Source organism: Ctenopharyngodon idella, chromosome 1 (assembly GCF_019924925.1).
Source record: "Ctenopharyngodon idella isolate HZGC_01 chromosome 1, HZGC01, whole genome shotgun sequence".
NCBI classification, from domain to species: domain Eukaryota; kingdom Metazoa; phylum Chordata; class Actinopteri; order Cypriniformes; family Xenocyprididae; genus Ctenopharyngodon; species Ctenopharyngodon idella.
The window spans coordinates 39,190,641-39,205,282 of NC_067220.1; the positions used below are offsets into that span (position 1 = coordinate 39,190,641).

The 14,642-nt window shown below is 35.0% G+C and overlaps 2 protein-coding genes and 1 long non-coding RNA gene across 3 annotated transcripts; 2 read left to right on the forward strand and 1 right to left on the reverse strand.

Annotated features, from left to right (window-relative positions):
- On the forward strand, nt 1-2,244 carry si:dkeyp-80c12.8 (uncharacterized protein LOC107963954 homolog). The gene is made up of 4 exons (XM_051887543.1): nt 1-40; nt 134-206; nt 1,689-1,838; nt 1,936-2,244. Exons 2-4 carry the CDS (start codon nt 161-163, stop codon nt 2,037-2,039), a joined length of 300 nt encoding a protein of 99 aa, XP_051743503.1. The 5' UTR covers nt 1-40; nt 134-160; the 3' UTR covers nt 2,040-2,244.
- A 1,366-nt stretch (nt 2,245-3,610) lies between these two features.
- msx1b (muscle segment homeobox 1b) lies at nt 3,611-5,882 on the reverse strand. Its single transcript, XM_051887278.1, has 2 exons — nt 5,447-5,882; nt 3,611-4,520 (listed from the first exon to the last, which is right to left on the reverse strand). Exons 1-2 carry the CDS (start codon nt 5,811-5,813, stop codon nt 4,117-4,119), a joined length of 771 nt encoding a protein of 256 aa, XP_051743238.1. The 5' UTR covers nt 5,814-5,882; the 3' UTR covers nt 3,611-4,116.
- A 218-nt stretch (nt 5,883-6,100) lies between these two features.
- LOC127509238 (uncharacterized) lies at nt 6,101-14,107 on the forward strand. The gene is made up of 3 exons (XR_007929187.1): nt 6,101-6,236; nt 13,778-13,919; nt 14,010-14,107. It is a non-coding gene; the product is annotated as an uncharacterized LOC127509238 (long non-coding RNA).
- Nucleotides 14,108-14,642: the final 535 nt, after the last annotated feature.

The following is a 14,642-nucleotide window of genomic DNA, read 5'->3' on the forward strand; positions in this document are numbered from 1 at the left end:
TCTACAGAGTGAGAAACATCCTTTAGCTGTCATCTAGGTGGTAAGACTGACATTTATTAGCTTATTTTCCCTCATATGTCGTCAAATTTGAACCAGTTTCATATTTATTCTGTATTTATCTGTTACATTTTAGTGCCAAATATCCAGGTTTCAGTGAGAAATGAAGCAGTTTTGTGTTGTTTGCATCCTGATGATTCTTACTCATGGTAAGCCTGTTTGATTTTCAAATTGTTATATCTGGTCTAACTGTTGATATCCTTCACATATTTTGGTGCATAAAAATACTGTTATCCCAATGTAGGTTGTTCACATATCAGCAGTGTTGGGGTAACACATTACAAGTAACACAAGTTACATAATCAGAATACTTTTTTTTAAAGTAATGAGTAAAGTAATGCTGAGTTAAATCTGAGTTACTTTTTCAGTTAAGTAATGCAAGTTCCTTTGTTTTCCCATTTATTGACTGACATCTCTCCTGTCCCCATGTTGAGAGAAATTGGGAGTAAGTGCCGAGGCGTTGTGTGAGCTGTGTGAACATGATGGTTATTGTAGTTCTAGACTAAATGTATACATTTCAGTGTTGGGGAAAGTTACTTTTAAAAGTAATACATTACAATATTGCGTTACTCCCTAAAAAAGTAACTAATTCCGTTACTTAGTTACTTTTTATGAAAAGTAATGCGTTAAATTACTTTTGCGTTACTTTTTCTCACCTGGGCTGGGCTTGCTCGTTTGTTTTTTAAACAACAAAAAAGTTCTATTCTTGGCAAATGTTAAGGCCCTTTAACACCAAAAATGAAATGAATAAGCCTCAGGCTGAAGGAAATGCATATTTACGCCTGTACAGTAGAGGGCGCAGCTCAAACAAACCTTTCAGCTGTGCTGCCATTCTGGATTAAAGAAGAATACAGGAGAAAGAAGTTCAACACTCTTATTTCTAAATCTAATCGAAAGTAATTTTTACTTATTAGTATGGTTGAATTAGATTATTGAAGGTCAGTAGCAAAGACATTGGTTAATAAAGTGGGATTAAATAGATAAAATATATTTGTGTAATTTAATATAGTTAATTATTACAGGTTTGTGTAAAATTCTGAGATTGCATTTCACAGTTTTTATTCATTTTGAGGTATACTGAATGTTTTCGCGCAAGTGATATGATTAAATGAATGTTCACATTTAGTCTAGAACTGCAATAACCATCATGTTCACACAGCGCACACAACACCTCTGCACTTTATTTCTCTCAACATGGGGTCAGGAGAGCTGTAAGTCAATAAATGTGAAAAAGTAACTTGCATTACTTATTTGAAAAAGTAACTTAGATATTTTATTGTAAATTGAAAAAGTAATGCGTTACTTTAGTTACTTGAAAAAGTAATTTTACATTTACTAAAACGTTTTATTATTATTATTATTATTATTATTAACAAACAAGCAAGCAAGCCCAACCCAGGTGAGAAAAAAGTAACAAGTAATGTAATTACTTGTTAAAAAGTAATGTAACGCATTACTTTCCATAAAGAGTAACTAAGTAATGCAATTGGTTACTTTTTAGGGAGTAATGCAATATTGCAGCGCATTAATAACACTGCATTTCAGTGTCTTATAGGCTATGCAATGTAAAAAAAAAAAGTATATTCGCAATGCCAGGAATTAATGAATATTTTTCTCTTTTTCTGTCCCAGACCTTGCTCACTTTTCTTTCAGGGCAGTGGCGTTGCGGTGTAACCTTTGTGTTTCCAAAGGGCTTGGGAATCCCTGCACTCCATCAGTGCAGACATGTCTTCCACATATCACGAACTGTGGATACATCAAATTAAAGCCTACTTTATTGGGTGAGTTCAGTCATCATCACAACCCGTAAAAACAGATACTACAGAACTGATGCAAATCAGTTTTTTTAGTTTGTTACATTCAGCGTTCTTTCCACAGGTTCTGCTTATATCCGTTCCTGTATCAGCATGGCGACCTGCTGGAACTATATGAATGCTGAAACTGTGACGGCTAAGTGCTGCAAGACCGACCTCTGCAACTGAGGCGAAAAAAACAAAACTAATCATATTCATTTGAATTCTGCCTTTCTGTAACTTTGGCGGTGTGATTGCATTAAATTGTACTAAACACTACTAAGGCTTAAAAGTAAAATGTAACAAATAGTTAATAATTGCAACAAAGATATATAACAAACAGCAATGATTAATAACTTTTTTGCAAGCAAGAATAAAAGCAGTCTAGCAGTCACATGTCTTCCCATGAGGTACAATCTGTACAGAGGTCACACAAAATGAACAAATAATTGAACGATATCAGTTAGAATAAAGTTAGTTACACATAATGAAAAATCTGGGCCATCTAAGGATTGAAAATTGAGATCAGATAATATCCAGCCTAAGTGCACAAGTCTTTCTTGTCATTTAGATGCTTTTCAATGACTCAGTGACAGCGCAGCAGATGTTGAACAGGGTCACTGTGGCAAACTGGAGTCAAATGTTTGTTAATGCGCACAACTGTGATTGAGAAATATTGCCCTGAAAATGCACTGACTCTTGAGAGAGAAATCTTTTTAGGTTAGTAAGAATGATTACTTTTTCTGTTTTTGTTACTCAATAAAAAGAAAGGAATAGCTACTTCTTTTCTGTCTTAAGAACTTAGCGACTAGTAAACGTGTCAACTGAGTCAGGAGTTTATGCTGATTACTGCTATTGTTCAACTATTGCAATGCCTGTTTCCGATGGCGCCATCTTCTGGACAATAGACACGTGTCTGGGAATGGAGCTTTTCCGCAGCTGATGCTCAAAATGAAATAAAATAAACGAAAAGATTAAAGGTTCTGCAAACTTTCCACAGAATAATCACATAAGTACATGTTAGTTCTTTAGTAGGTTATTATTCATCAAATGTGGTAAGAACATTAGGCTAAACGTGACACGTAATTTTAATAAAAAAACAAAATGACATTTAAATTAAAACATTTAAGGTTAATGATAACTTGATTGGATCAACTCTGGTTTGGTATATGATATCAACACCTGATGAAACATTGACTGACTGAATGGATGTAGAGAATTTCCTGAAATTGAATTAAATTGGAACTGAAGTAGCAAACGATAGGGAAGATTAAAGATGAATTGAAATGGAAACTTGGGCTTTTAGTTTTTTTTTTTTAACTAAAAGCAAAGTTTGTGAAGACAAAAAAAAGTTTAAAAATGAATGTTTATAGACAGACAGGCTATAATTTGTGTCTTTCTTTTGTATTTCAGTGTAAAATTTGTGATTAGTTATATATATATATATATATAGTTATGCTGATCTTGGGCCATATCCCGTTCTCTGACTATTTTAGATCATTATTGTGCAAGAAATGAGAAGAAAAAGTTTTGGTGGTTTATAAAGCGGAGCATGTTGATAGTTGTTTTATCCTTAATATTCCCCATCAAAGTTTGATTATTATGCTAAAATGCGGAAATTTAAATAAACCTTTTTAACGGAGTCGAAGGAAGTAGGCTAAATAAATGTCATCAAATTATAAGAAATAAGAAAAAAATTGTTATCAGTGTCAGATAGATAAAGATGTTCAGAAATAAGACGCTAAAACAAAAGAGAAAAGTTTATATTTAAGAAAGAATATTTTTTTATTTTAGACTAATAAATATTTGGTCTTTCAAGGCACTTCCAACATAAGGCCAATAAGTACTTCTTCTGCCGGATAACATCCGTGTCAGATGATCTTAAAAGAGTTACACATCTACCTGCTCTACAAGAGCACGTCAGTATACAACACAAAGAATAAAACACGACAATATACAATACAGCAGCTTACTTCCATCATTTCATGTGGCTTTAGGGAAACGGGTTAAAAAATATGACATTACCGACAATACTATAATTAATTAAGCTACTATAACCGTGAGCAATTAGAAGCGGTTCCTCTGGGAAATAATTACATGTTGTTCCTTAGTATTATTCAGCACTTAGTTGTGCAATTAACAAGAACAATCATGTAAATGTGACCGAAGCTATTATAGTAATTTTCCCTGTGATTCATGTGTAAACTTTGATAGTCTCTCAAATCATTTCAGAGTGGAAGAAGCCGTCAGGTAAAAGTTTTTTTTTTTATGACAAATAATACATCCCATAGGACACGGGTCCGTTAAATAGTCCTGGCATCGGTACGGGCCGTGGGAATGAGGCTGGAGGTCCATACAGAGATGATGGAGATCCCAGAGGGAACGGCAGCGCGAACGGGGCCAGAAGCGGTTTGGAGGCGCATTTGAACTTTTCCAGCTCGGCCTCCTGAAGTCTCTTGGCCTTCGCCCTCCTGTTCTGGAACCAGATCTTGACCTGAGTCTCGGTGAGGTTGAGGGAGTTGGAGAACTCGGCCCGTTCGGCGATAGAGAGGTACTGTTTCTGTCTGAACTTGCGCTCGAGGGAGAGCAGCTGGGAGGTGCTGAAGGGTGTGCGCGGCTTCCTGTTCGTCTTATGCTTGCGCAAGGTGCACGGCGTCGGGCTCGGGAGACCTGGGCGAATCCGGGAACAAACTGTTATTTTCTTGGAAGTAAGGAAAAAGGTCAAATTCTTTCCTCGTGCATCTTTGACTTTGACTTTACCTCTTCTTCTTCTTTCAAAATTCACTGAAATCTCTTTCTTTTTGAGTTTGCAACTTTTCTAATAATCTGTTTTTTTCTTTTAACACTTTAACATTATTATTTTGCTGACAAACAATGGTACTGAACGTAAATATTATTTCTTAATTGTCATTTCACAACAACAATTATAAATATATATATATTTTTAAATGATTTACTTTACTAAATAATTCTATTATTATAAATGTCTAATATTTAATAGATAAATATTGTTGTTGTTAGGCTATTATTATTATTATTATCATCATCATCAATGTAGGGCCTTTAGTATTAGTAGGCCCATAATTAGAAATATGTGATGGTTAAAATGTCTAAATATGGGTTCTTTTTCTTTCTTTCTTTCTTTCTTTCTTTCTTTCTTTAACATAAAACTACAAAACATCTGAAGATTTCTACAAACAAACTTGATCCTTCTTTAGCTGCCTTACAAGTAATATTTACTATAAAATAATTTTTTGTTTGTTTTGTCATTTTGGTAAACGTTTATAACAGTAACATTGGCTATTTAAAAATATTATTTTCTATAAAATAAATTATTAGACTATTTATAATAAAATGTTTAATTTTTAAACGATTATTATAGCCTAAATAATTTATATTAAATGTAAATGTAGGTTATAGCTGTCAATAATGAGAAAGGTGAAGGTAAAAATAAAATTTTAATTATTATTTATTTATTAGCCTATTAATTAAATATCTAATTAAATTCTAAATATGCATCAAAATGGTTCTATATTTACAATGTTTTGAAAGAAAAAAAAACAACAAACAAACTCAGCAATGGTTGAAATACTTACGAGGAGGAGACGTGAAAGACGAGGAGTTTGGCCAAGTGCTCTGTTCCTTATCGCTTAAATCTTCACTGTCATCGTTTAGACTGTCCGAAACGCTTGACAAAGTGTCCACAGAAACTTTGGTTTTCTCTACAAAGTAAGTCCGTACTAAGTCCTGTCCCAATCCCAGTCTCTGGTGCTGGAGAGCCGGAGAACACGCGACCTGGCAGCTCGATTTGGCCATCAGGGATTCAACACTGAACGGGAGGTAAGTCTTCTTCACTTTATGTCCCGTGTCAGTGGTCATATCTTTCGGCTTTTGACTTTCCTCGCTGTCCGAGTCCGATTTTTCTTGAGCTGTCGTTTCAACGGGTCCCTTAGGAGAACTCATCGTAAACCATCCGCCGCGAGTTGTTTCATATACTGTCACGTCTCAACAACTTCCAACAGGCTGACTTGCGCTGCCTCAGTACACTTATAATAGCTCGCAAACTGCGCTCCACCAATCAGCGTGTGCGCTCGACCAGCTGACTTACAAAAGCCTCGATTTGATTGGTCAGAAAGTTCCCCTCGGGCACGCTCGGACCAATCGAACCCAAACCCTTAGAAGTCATGTGGTCAAGTTGACACCAAGACATCAAGGGGATATTGAGAAAAATGAGTACTTAATCGCGGATGTCTTGCTGAGATGATGTATAGATGGCCTCGGGGCTCTTGACTCTTTGGAGCACAAAGTAGACCAATTTTAGCCCAATTAAACAGTGGGGAAGCTCTCAAAGTATCTGTATCCGACTGTTGAGAAGACATTGAAAAGGTACAATGGAATTACTCCACACCAAAACTTTGGTCAAAAGGACGGTAAACAAGAAAACCGGACTGTCTTGTAGGCTATGCAAAGTCACTCGGAAATATAGTAGCCTAAATTGTGTTTTTAATAGAGTATTGTCAGGTAAACTAACACATTGCTAAATAATTAGCCTAAATGATAGATAGCCTATTAGTATAGCTAGCATACGGTATAGGCTACAGCAAAAACGACTTGAACACGTTTTCATTTAGACTTTTTGTGGCGGGCTAAAGTCAAAAGCGACTATAAAGTTTAATTACGACTCATTAAAAGGCAAACATTCCTGAAAAAGGAACATTTACCAATTACCACATTTGGCAGGCTAATCTTTTAATATTATTTCTTTTAAAAAAGACACCTAAGTATACTAGGCTGTATATGGCTTCTATAGGCTAATATCAGAAAAGCAATATCCTAGCTTGTTTATAAAAAGTTTTATTCTTTTTCTAAAGTAGGCCTATATGGAAACTTTTCATGGTTGCTTTATTGAGAAAAGCTTTTGTCAAGGCAGAAATTGATTCGAAAGGGCTGTAAGTTACACAATACTTAGGCAATTTAAGGCATGTCACGGGCTTTTAAGGTTACAAAAGGCTCAGCTGAGAAGCGAGCAGAGTTTTCTTCTCTCTCATTTAGAGAGCCAGACGAGCTGCGTTTTGGAAGGCGCCAGAGACGGTGGGATCAAAAGAGAAGGTACCTCGAGGAGGAAAAGGCAACAGTTTAACTCCACTTAACCAATTGTCCTCAAAATATGTAGTCCTGAGCATAGCTGCAAGGCCAAACGGTGACGTCAAGAAAATGAACCAGTACTTTCCCAAACCGAGAGAGAGAGAGACAAAAAAAAAAACTATTGGCAGAGTGAACAAACTCTCTTTAGTGTTCATAATAAGTTAGAGACTCCTCTTTCCAACACAACATAAGAACACGGACACCATATGTAAACCTACCAGTATAACAAAATATTATTGTTATTATTATTATTATTGCGTAATAGAGTAATAATCCCCGGGAGGTAAATTCAGTTCGCTATTTTATTGTGTGTTCTTGGCGGCACCTTGCACCGATTTGGCAGACGATCTCAGAAATGCTCTAATTTTCTCTAAAAGCCAAAGGTTCTTCCTCTTACGAGTGACATATCTGTCATGGTGGGTATCAAATCAAACGCGCTGGTCTCCCTTAGAAAGTCCCCCTGCATTAAACTCCACCAATCTAAACGCTAAATAATTTAAAGGATCACGGGAGATCCATTACTAGCACATTTTAATACTGTAATGACGATAGTTTATGTGAACCTGATTGAGTCGACTCTCTTTTGTAATTTAAAACTCGTTTGGAACGAACAGGTGAGGACAACTGAGATATTTGGACAAAACTGAAGCCTTAACTTAATCTAATTGGATAGGCTACAGGAGAGATGCTGGAAAGAGATAGATAAATGCAGCAGTTGTAAACATGAACAGTGAATTTTAATTCTATTGTATACAATTGATTTGTTAGTTTTTTTGTTCCACATATTCAGGTCACAATTTTTTAGGTTTAAAACAAATTTGGGTAACATATTTTGATGGTCCACTTTAGACATTCTTCTAACTATAAGTAACTTTGCAACTACATGTCAAGTAGCAGTCATTAGACTGTTAGTAGCTGCTGACACTTTATTTTGATGCTCCCCAACAGACATACTGACTATACAGTAAGTAACTTTCCAAGTACATGTCAACTTATTCTACTAACCCAAACCCTAACTCTACAGTCTCCAGTCTAATACTTTGAGAGTTAGTTGACATGTAGTTGCAAAGGTACTTATAATTTGTAGAATATCTAAAGTGGAACATCAAAATAAAATGTATCCCAAATGTGAAATATATCGCACCCTTAAAATATTTCTGCATGTGAATATATATGGATAGATAGATAGATAGATAGATAAAATAAATGGATGGATGGATGATAGATAGATAGATAGATAGATAGATAGATAGATAGATAGATAGATAGATAGATAAATGGATGGATGGATGGATGGATGATAGATAGATAGATAGATAGATAGATAGATAGATAGATAGATAGATAGAATGGATGGATGGATGGATGGATGGATAGATAGATAGATAGAATGGATGGATGGATGGATGGATGATAGATAGATAGATAGATAGATAGATAGATAGATAGATAGATAGATAGATAGATAGAATGGATGGATGGATGGATGGATGGATGGATAGATAGATAGATAGATAGATAGATAGATAGATAGATAGATAGATAGATAGAATGGATGGATGGATGGATGATAGATAGATAGATAGATAGATAGATAGATAGATAGATAGATAGATAGATAGATAGATAGAATGGATGGATGGATAGATAGATAGATAGATAGATAGATAGATAGATAGATAGATAGATAGATAGATAGATGGATGATAGATGGATGGATGGATGGATGGATGATAGATAGATAGAATGGATGGATGGATGGATGGATGGATGGATAGAAAGATAGATTGGAAGGATAGATAGATAGATAGATAGATAGATAGATAGATAGATAGATAGATAGATAGATAGATAGATAGATAGATAGAATGGATGGATGATAGATAGATAGATAGATAGATAGATAGATAGATAGATAGATAGATAGATAGATAGATAGAATGGATAGATAGATAGATAGATAGATAGATAGATAGATAGATAGATAGATAGAATGGATGGATGGATGATAGATAGATAGATAGAATGGATGATAGATAGATAGATAGATAGATGGATGGATGGATGGATGGATGATGGATGGATGGATGGATGGATGGATGGATGGATGATAGATAGATAGATAGATAGATAGATAGATAGATGGATAGATGGATGGATGGATAGATAGATTGGAAGGATAGATAGATAGATAGATAGATAGATAGATAGATAGATAGATAGATAGATAGATAGATAGATAGAATGGATGGATGGATGGATAATAGATAGATAGATAGATAGATAGATAGATAGATAGATAGATAGATGGATGGATTGGATAGATAGATAGATAGATAGATAGATAGATAGATAGATAGATAGATAGATAGATAGATAGATGGATAGATAGATTTTCTGTCAGATTTGCCTCTCAAGGCTGGGCTTTTGCAGACGGCATAATTTATATAGCCAATAACAGCTCTTTTCACATGGAGTCACTTCCAATCATTTTCAGGCTTGGTTGAAACCACTCAGTCAGTTCATAAAACCAGAGGCCAAGTCAAATTTAGCAGCATCAGAGCAGCACACGACACACTTCAAATGCTGGTCATTGTGTGCTTGACATTCCAGGGATTCTCTGTCTATTTGAGTATTCATGCGTACATGCATACATCTGTTTTGACTAATCACTCAGTCTACTCATCCAGATTTCAGCTAATTAGACAGTCTTTTCCCTTTTTGTTTGATCTTTAAAAGCTAAAGCTATGTTTTTTCATTTTCTCTTCATTCTCTTGGTGCCACTGATGCCTGCGTTTGTTCCTCAATGACGCATTCTTACCAAAGTGACTAATTGTCATCTAGCGAATGAATAACACACACAGACACAGAGATATACGGCTACTACACTACAGGTTGAGACAGAGACAGTGACTAATGCTTGAAAAGAGTTCAGCACTGGGGAATAGAGCTGACACTGTCCTGAAAGAGATGACAGATGAGGGGGTTTTATATTTGTCCAGCGCTGAATACACTGGGCGTATTCTTCTCATTACAGTAATGTCTCAGCAACAAAGACTTAAACCCGCTAATAGACAGATCCATTATTTTTTGCAACAAAACTTATTGTGTGCAGTGAGTGATAGAAGTGCCCTAGTGTAAATACAGACAGTTTTAACTATAGCACACTAGACTTCCTTCAGGCTGTTTAATATTCCTAATTTAATAAATTTAATACAAATAAATGTACAAACCCGATTCCAAAAAAGTTGGGACACTGTACAAATTGTGAATAAAAAAGGAATGCAATGATGTGGAAGTTTCACATTTCAATATTTTATTCAGAATACAACATAGATGACATATCAAATGTTTAAACTGAGAAAATGTGTCATTTTAAGGGAAAAATAAGTTGATTTTAAATTTCATGGGATAAACACATCTCAAAAAAGTTGGGACAAGGCCATGTTTACCACTGTGTGGCATCCCCTCTTCTTTTTATAACAGTCTGCAAACGTCTGGGGACTGAGGAGACAAGTTGCTCAAGTTTAGGAATAGGAATGTTGTCCCATTCTTGTCTAATACAGGCTTCTAGTTGCTCAACTGTCTTAGGTCTTCTTTGTCGCATCTTCCTCTTTATGATGCACCAAATGTTTTCTATGGGTGAAAGATCTGGACTGCAGGCTGGCCATTTCAGTACCCGGATCCTTCTTCTACGCAGCCATGATTCTGTAATTGATGCAGTATGTGGTCTGGCATTGTCATGTTGGAAAATGCAAGGTCTTCCCTGAAAGAGACGACGTCTGGATGAGAGCATATGTTGTTCTAGAACTTGGATATACCTTTCAGCATTGATGGTGCCTTTCCAGATGTGTAAGCTGCCCATGCCACACGCACTCATGCAACCCCATACCATGAGAGATGCAGGCTTCTGAACTGAGCGCTGATAACAACTTGGGTTGTCCTTGTCCTCTTTAGTCCGGATGACATGGCGTCCCAGTTTTCCAAAAAGAACTTCAAATTTTGATTCGTCTGACCACAGAACAGTTTTCCACTTTGCCACAGTCCATTTTAAATGAGCCTTGGCCCAGAGAAAATATGCGCTTCTGGATCATGTTAAGATATGGCTTCTTTTTTGACCTATAGAGTTTTAGCCGGCAATGGTGAATGGCACGGTGGATTGTGTTCACCGACAATGTTTTCTGGAAGTATTCCTGAGCCCATGTTGTGATTTCCATTACAGTAGCATTCCTGTATGTGATGCAGTGCCGTCTAAGGGCCCGAAGATCACGGGCATCCAGTATGGTTTTCTGGCCTTGACCCTTACGCACAGAGATTGTTCCAGATTCTCTGAATCTTTGGATGATATTATGCACTGTAGATGATGATAACTTCAAACTCTTTGCAATTTTTCTCTGAGAAACTCCTTTCTGATATTGCTCCACTATGTTTCGCCGCAGCATTGGGGGAATTGGTGATCCTCTGCCCATCTTGACTTCTGAGAGACACTGCCACTCTGAGAGGCTCTTTTTATACCCAATCATGTTGCCAGTTGACCTAATAAGTTGCAAATTGGTCCTCCAGCTGTTCCTTATATGTACATTTAACTTTTCCGGCCTCTTATTGCTACCTGTCCCAACTTTTTTGGAATGTGTAGCTCTCATGAAATCCAAAATGAGCCAATATTTGGCATGACATTTCAAAATGTCTCACTTTCAACATTTGATATGTTATCTCTATTCTATTGTGAATAAAATATAAGTTTATGAGATTTGTAAATTATTGCATTCCTTTTTTATTCACAATTTGTACAGTGTCCCAACTTTTTTGGAATCGGGTTTGTAATAATAACAACTTAATGCATTTAATAAATATAATTTTAATTGAACCAATTTTGTAAGCAGCCTACAGCAGGAGTATTTTAAGTCATCATATGCTACAGGTCTCTTTTATATACTTAAATTTAATTATTTACAAATTAATTTAGTATTTAATAAATTTAACACAAATAAATGTAATAATAACTCACTAAATCTAATGAATCTGAGTTTAATTTTAATACATTTTGCAAGCTGTCTACAGATAAATCAGATAAATTTTTAAGCCATCACAGGCATGCTACAGGTATTTTTATATTCTTAAATTTAATTAATTAAAAATTAATTTATTAATTTAAATATTAAATATTAAGTATTTTTCCTTAAGATTATTTAATATTCTTTAATTTTATTAATTAAAATTTATTTTACATGTAATAAATGTAATACAAATACATGTAATAATAACTAATTTAATACAAATAAGTAATAACTTAAAAAATTAATAAATATAATTTTAGTTTAATAAAATTTATAAGCTGCACATAGAGGGAATATTTTAAGTAATCAAAGGCATGCTACAGGTATTTTTATATTCTTAAATTTAATTAATTAAAAATTAATTTATTAATTTAAATATTAAGAATTTTTTTTTTCCTTAAGACTATTTAATATTCTTAAATTTTATTAATTAAAATTTATTTTATATTAAGCTGCACACAAAGGGAATATTTTAAGTAATCACAGGCATGCTACAGGTCTTTTTTTATATATATATTTTTTTATATTTTAATAATTAAAATACATTTCCTTCATACAAAAGGCAATCCCAGAATGCACTGAAAATCGAAGATGGCAGACAAAGCAAATACTTTTAAAAAAATGATATATTTACTCTATTCTCAATATTTGTGTATGAAGAGTACTGTGGTGTCAGCTTAGCGACATTTCAGATTGTATTGTCAGTCCTGACTTCCATCCACTTTGTATAACATTGCCTAAGTAGAGCATTCCAAATCAGTCACTTATGAGGTTCTATTTCAGTTAGGATGCTGTCTACGTAGGCAGTAGCCAGCAGCAGCTCATTGGGTTTTGGAACAGAGCCTATATGTGTCTGTTAGTCAGTGCTATACTATGGCCATTCTATATTTACACCAATCAATCATGAATGGAATTGTGTGTGTTTGCGTGTGTGTGTGTACGCCTACACACACGCCACTGTGGCGACTCCATGGTCACTCATACTAACCAGGAATGTCTCCACACTTTCATAGGTAGTTAGTGGCCAAAGACGCACTGTTATTTCTCATGAAGACTCCCACAGCTGCCTAAATTACGCTTTAACTGCTGGGGTCACGTCTCAACCGCCAGCTATTGTATGAATTCCAGCACTTGGAAGGACTTAGAGTGGGTATTTTTCCTTTGGCTCTGGACTTGAGGAAGATATTGCAATATGAAACCATGCTTATTTGTGGCACAGTTACGTATACAAATTGACCTGAATCATCTTAATACGGCTCACAGTTCATATGCCACTAATATCTAAATCTTAATGGTTATGTGGCCGCAAAACTTGACAAACATATATCTGCATGCTTGTTCTGCTCGTTCGTTCCTGTTTGACTTTTTGTTTGAGAGTCTTTCCAGTCAAATAACGGGATTTGCATATGAATTCAGTTTCATTTCAAGTTGTTACAAGGGAGTATTTGCGAATCTGTTGGTGTAATAGAAAAGGCAATTGGAGGATTTTTGCAATCAGGGCCTGATTTGAGAATAACCTCTTTGCTATGTTTTTAAATGTTTTACACAAGTAAAAAAAGCTTTGTTCGATGTTACTAATTTAAAAGTTTCGGTAGAGGTTGGATGAATTGTTTTGAGGCTGAAAATCTGCAACCTTCTGAGGGTTAAGTACTTTTAGAGGCTCATAAAATTACTTTTATATTCTTGGGTATTCTTATGATGGCATTTTATTTTCCTCTTTTATAGGTCCACTGGCATCTCCTTCGGCTTGCCATCTGGTGTCATTTGATTATGTGGGAGATCAGGCATGAACAAATATGTGTGCTTGGTTCTCCTGAGATTACAATTTGAAAGTTTTACCATGAAAAAGCCAGGCACCAGGGGGCCGGTGGGTTGAAATGACTCTTTGAATAAACACTCTTTGGTCTCTCTCAATGAGAATAGAGAGGGAGCGCTGAGCTTTTAACAATGTTCACAGGACACGAGGCAGGAGGTCGGAGCCGCTGTCTCTGGGCAGATGTCTGTTTCACAGTGTCCACGCTGATCCTAGACCAGTTCCTTTTCAGTCGACGATTTCTGAATCAGGTGAGACAGAAGTTGCTTCTAGAGGAGTATAAAAGATCAGCCTCCACCCAGAGCCAAGCTTATTTCATTAGTTACTAAAACCAAAGGCCAAGGGGAAAGTTTTCCTTGGGATTCGGACAAAAGAAGACAAAGTTTCTCTGTGATTTAGCTTGAGCGAGGAATCTATATCCAGTCCACTCATTTTTAACTCGTTATATTTATTCGGTTTTCTCAGTTACAGGTGAACAAACAATAAAGTCTGTAAAGGTAAATGAATAGAAACATAAAAACTAAATGAAACATATTTATATATTTTAAATAAAGTAATACATTTTATTTAATTTAATAATTTAAAATGAGATAAATCAGTAATAAATAATACAAACAATAAAAATGAAATAAAATATATTTAGCCTATATATTTTAAATAAAGTATTACATTTAATTTATTTGAATTTAGTAATTAAAAAACTGATTTATAATTTAGATAAATAAAATGATAAAAAATACATACAAAATAAAATACATGAATATATCTTAAAATATT

Coding starts and splice junctions, on each gene's coding strand:
- si:dkeyp-80c12.8 (XM_051887543.1), top strand. CDS start 161: ATGAAGCAGTTTTGTGTTGTTTGCATCCTGATGATTCTTACTCATG. Junction 207..1,688: donor CCTGATGATTCTTACTCATG/GTAAGCCTGTTT, acceptor TTTCTGTCCCAG/ACCTTGCTCACTTTTCTTTC. Junction 1,839..1,935: donor ATTAAAGCCTACTTTATTGG/GTGAGTTCAGTC, acceptor TTCTTTCCACAG/GTTCTGCTTATATCCGTTCC.
- msx1b (XM_051887278.1), bottom strand. CDS start 5,813: ATGAGTTCTCCTAAGGGACCCGTTGAAACGACAGCTCAAGAAAAATCG. Junction 4,521..5,446: donor GTCTTTCACGTCTCCTCCTC/GTAAGTATTTCA, acceptor GGATTCGCCCAG/GTCTCCCGAGCCCGACGCCG.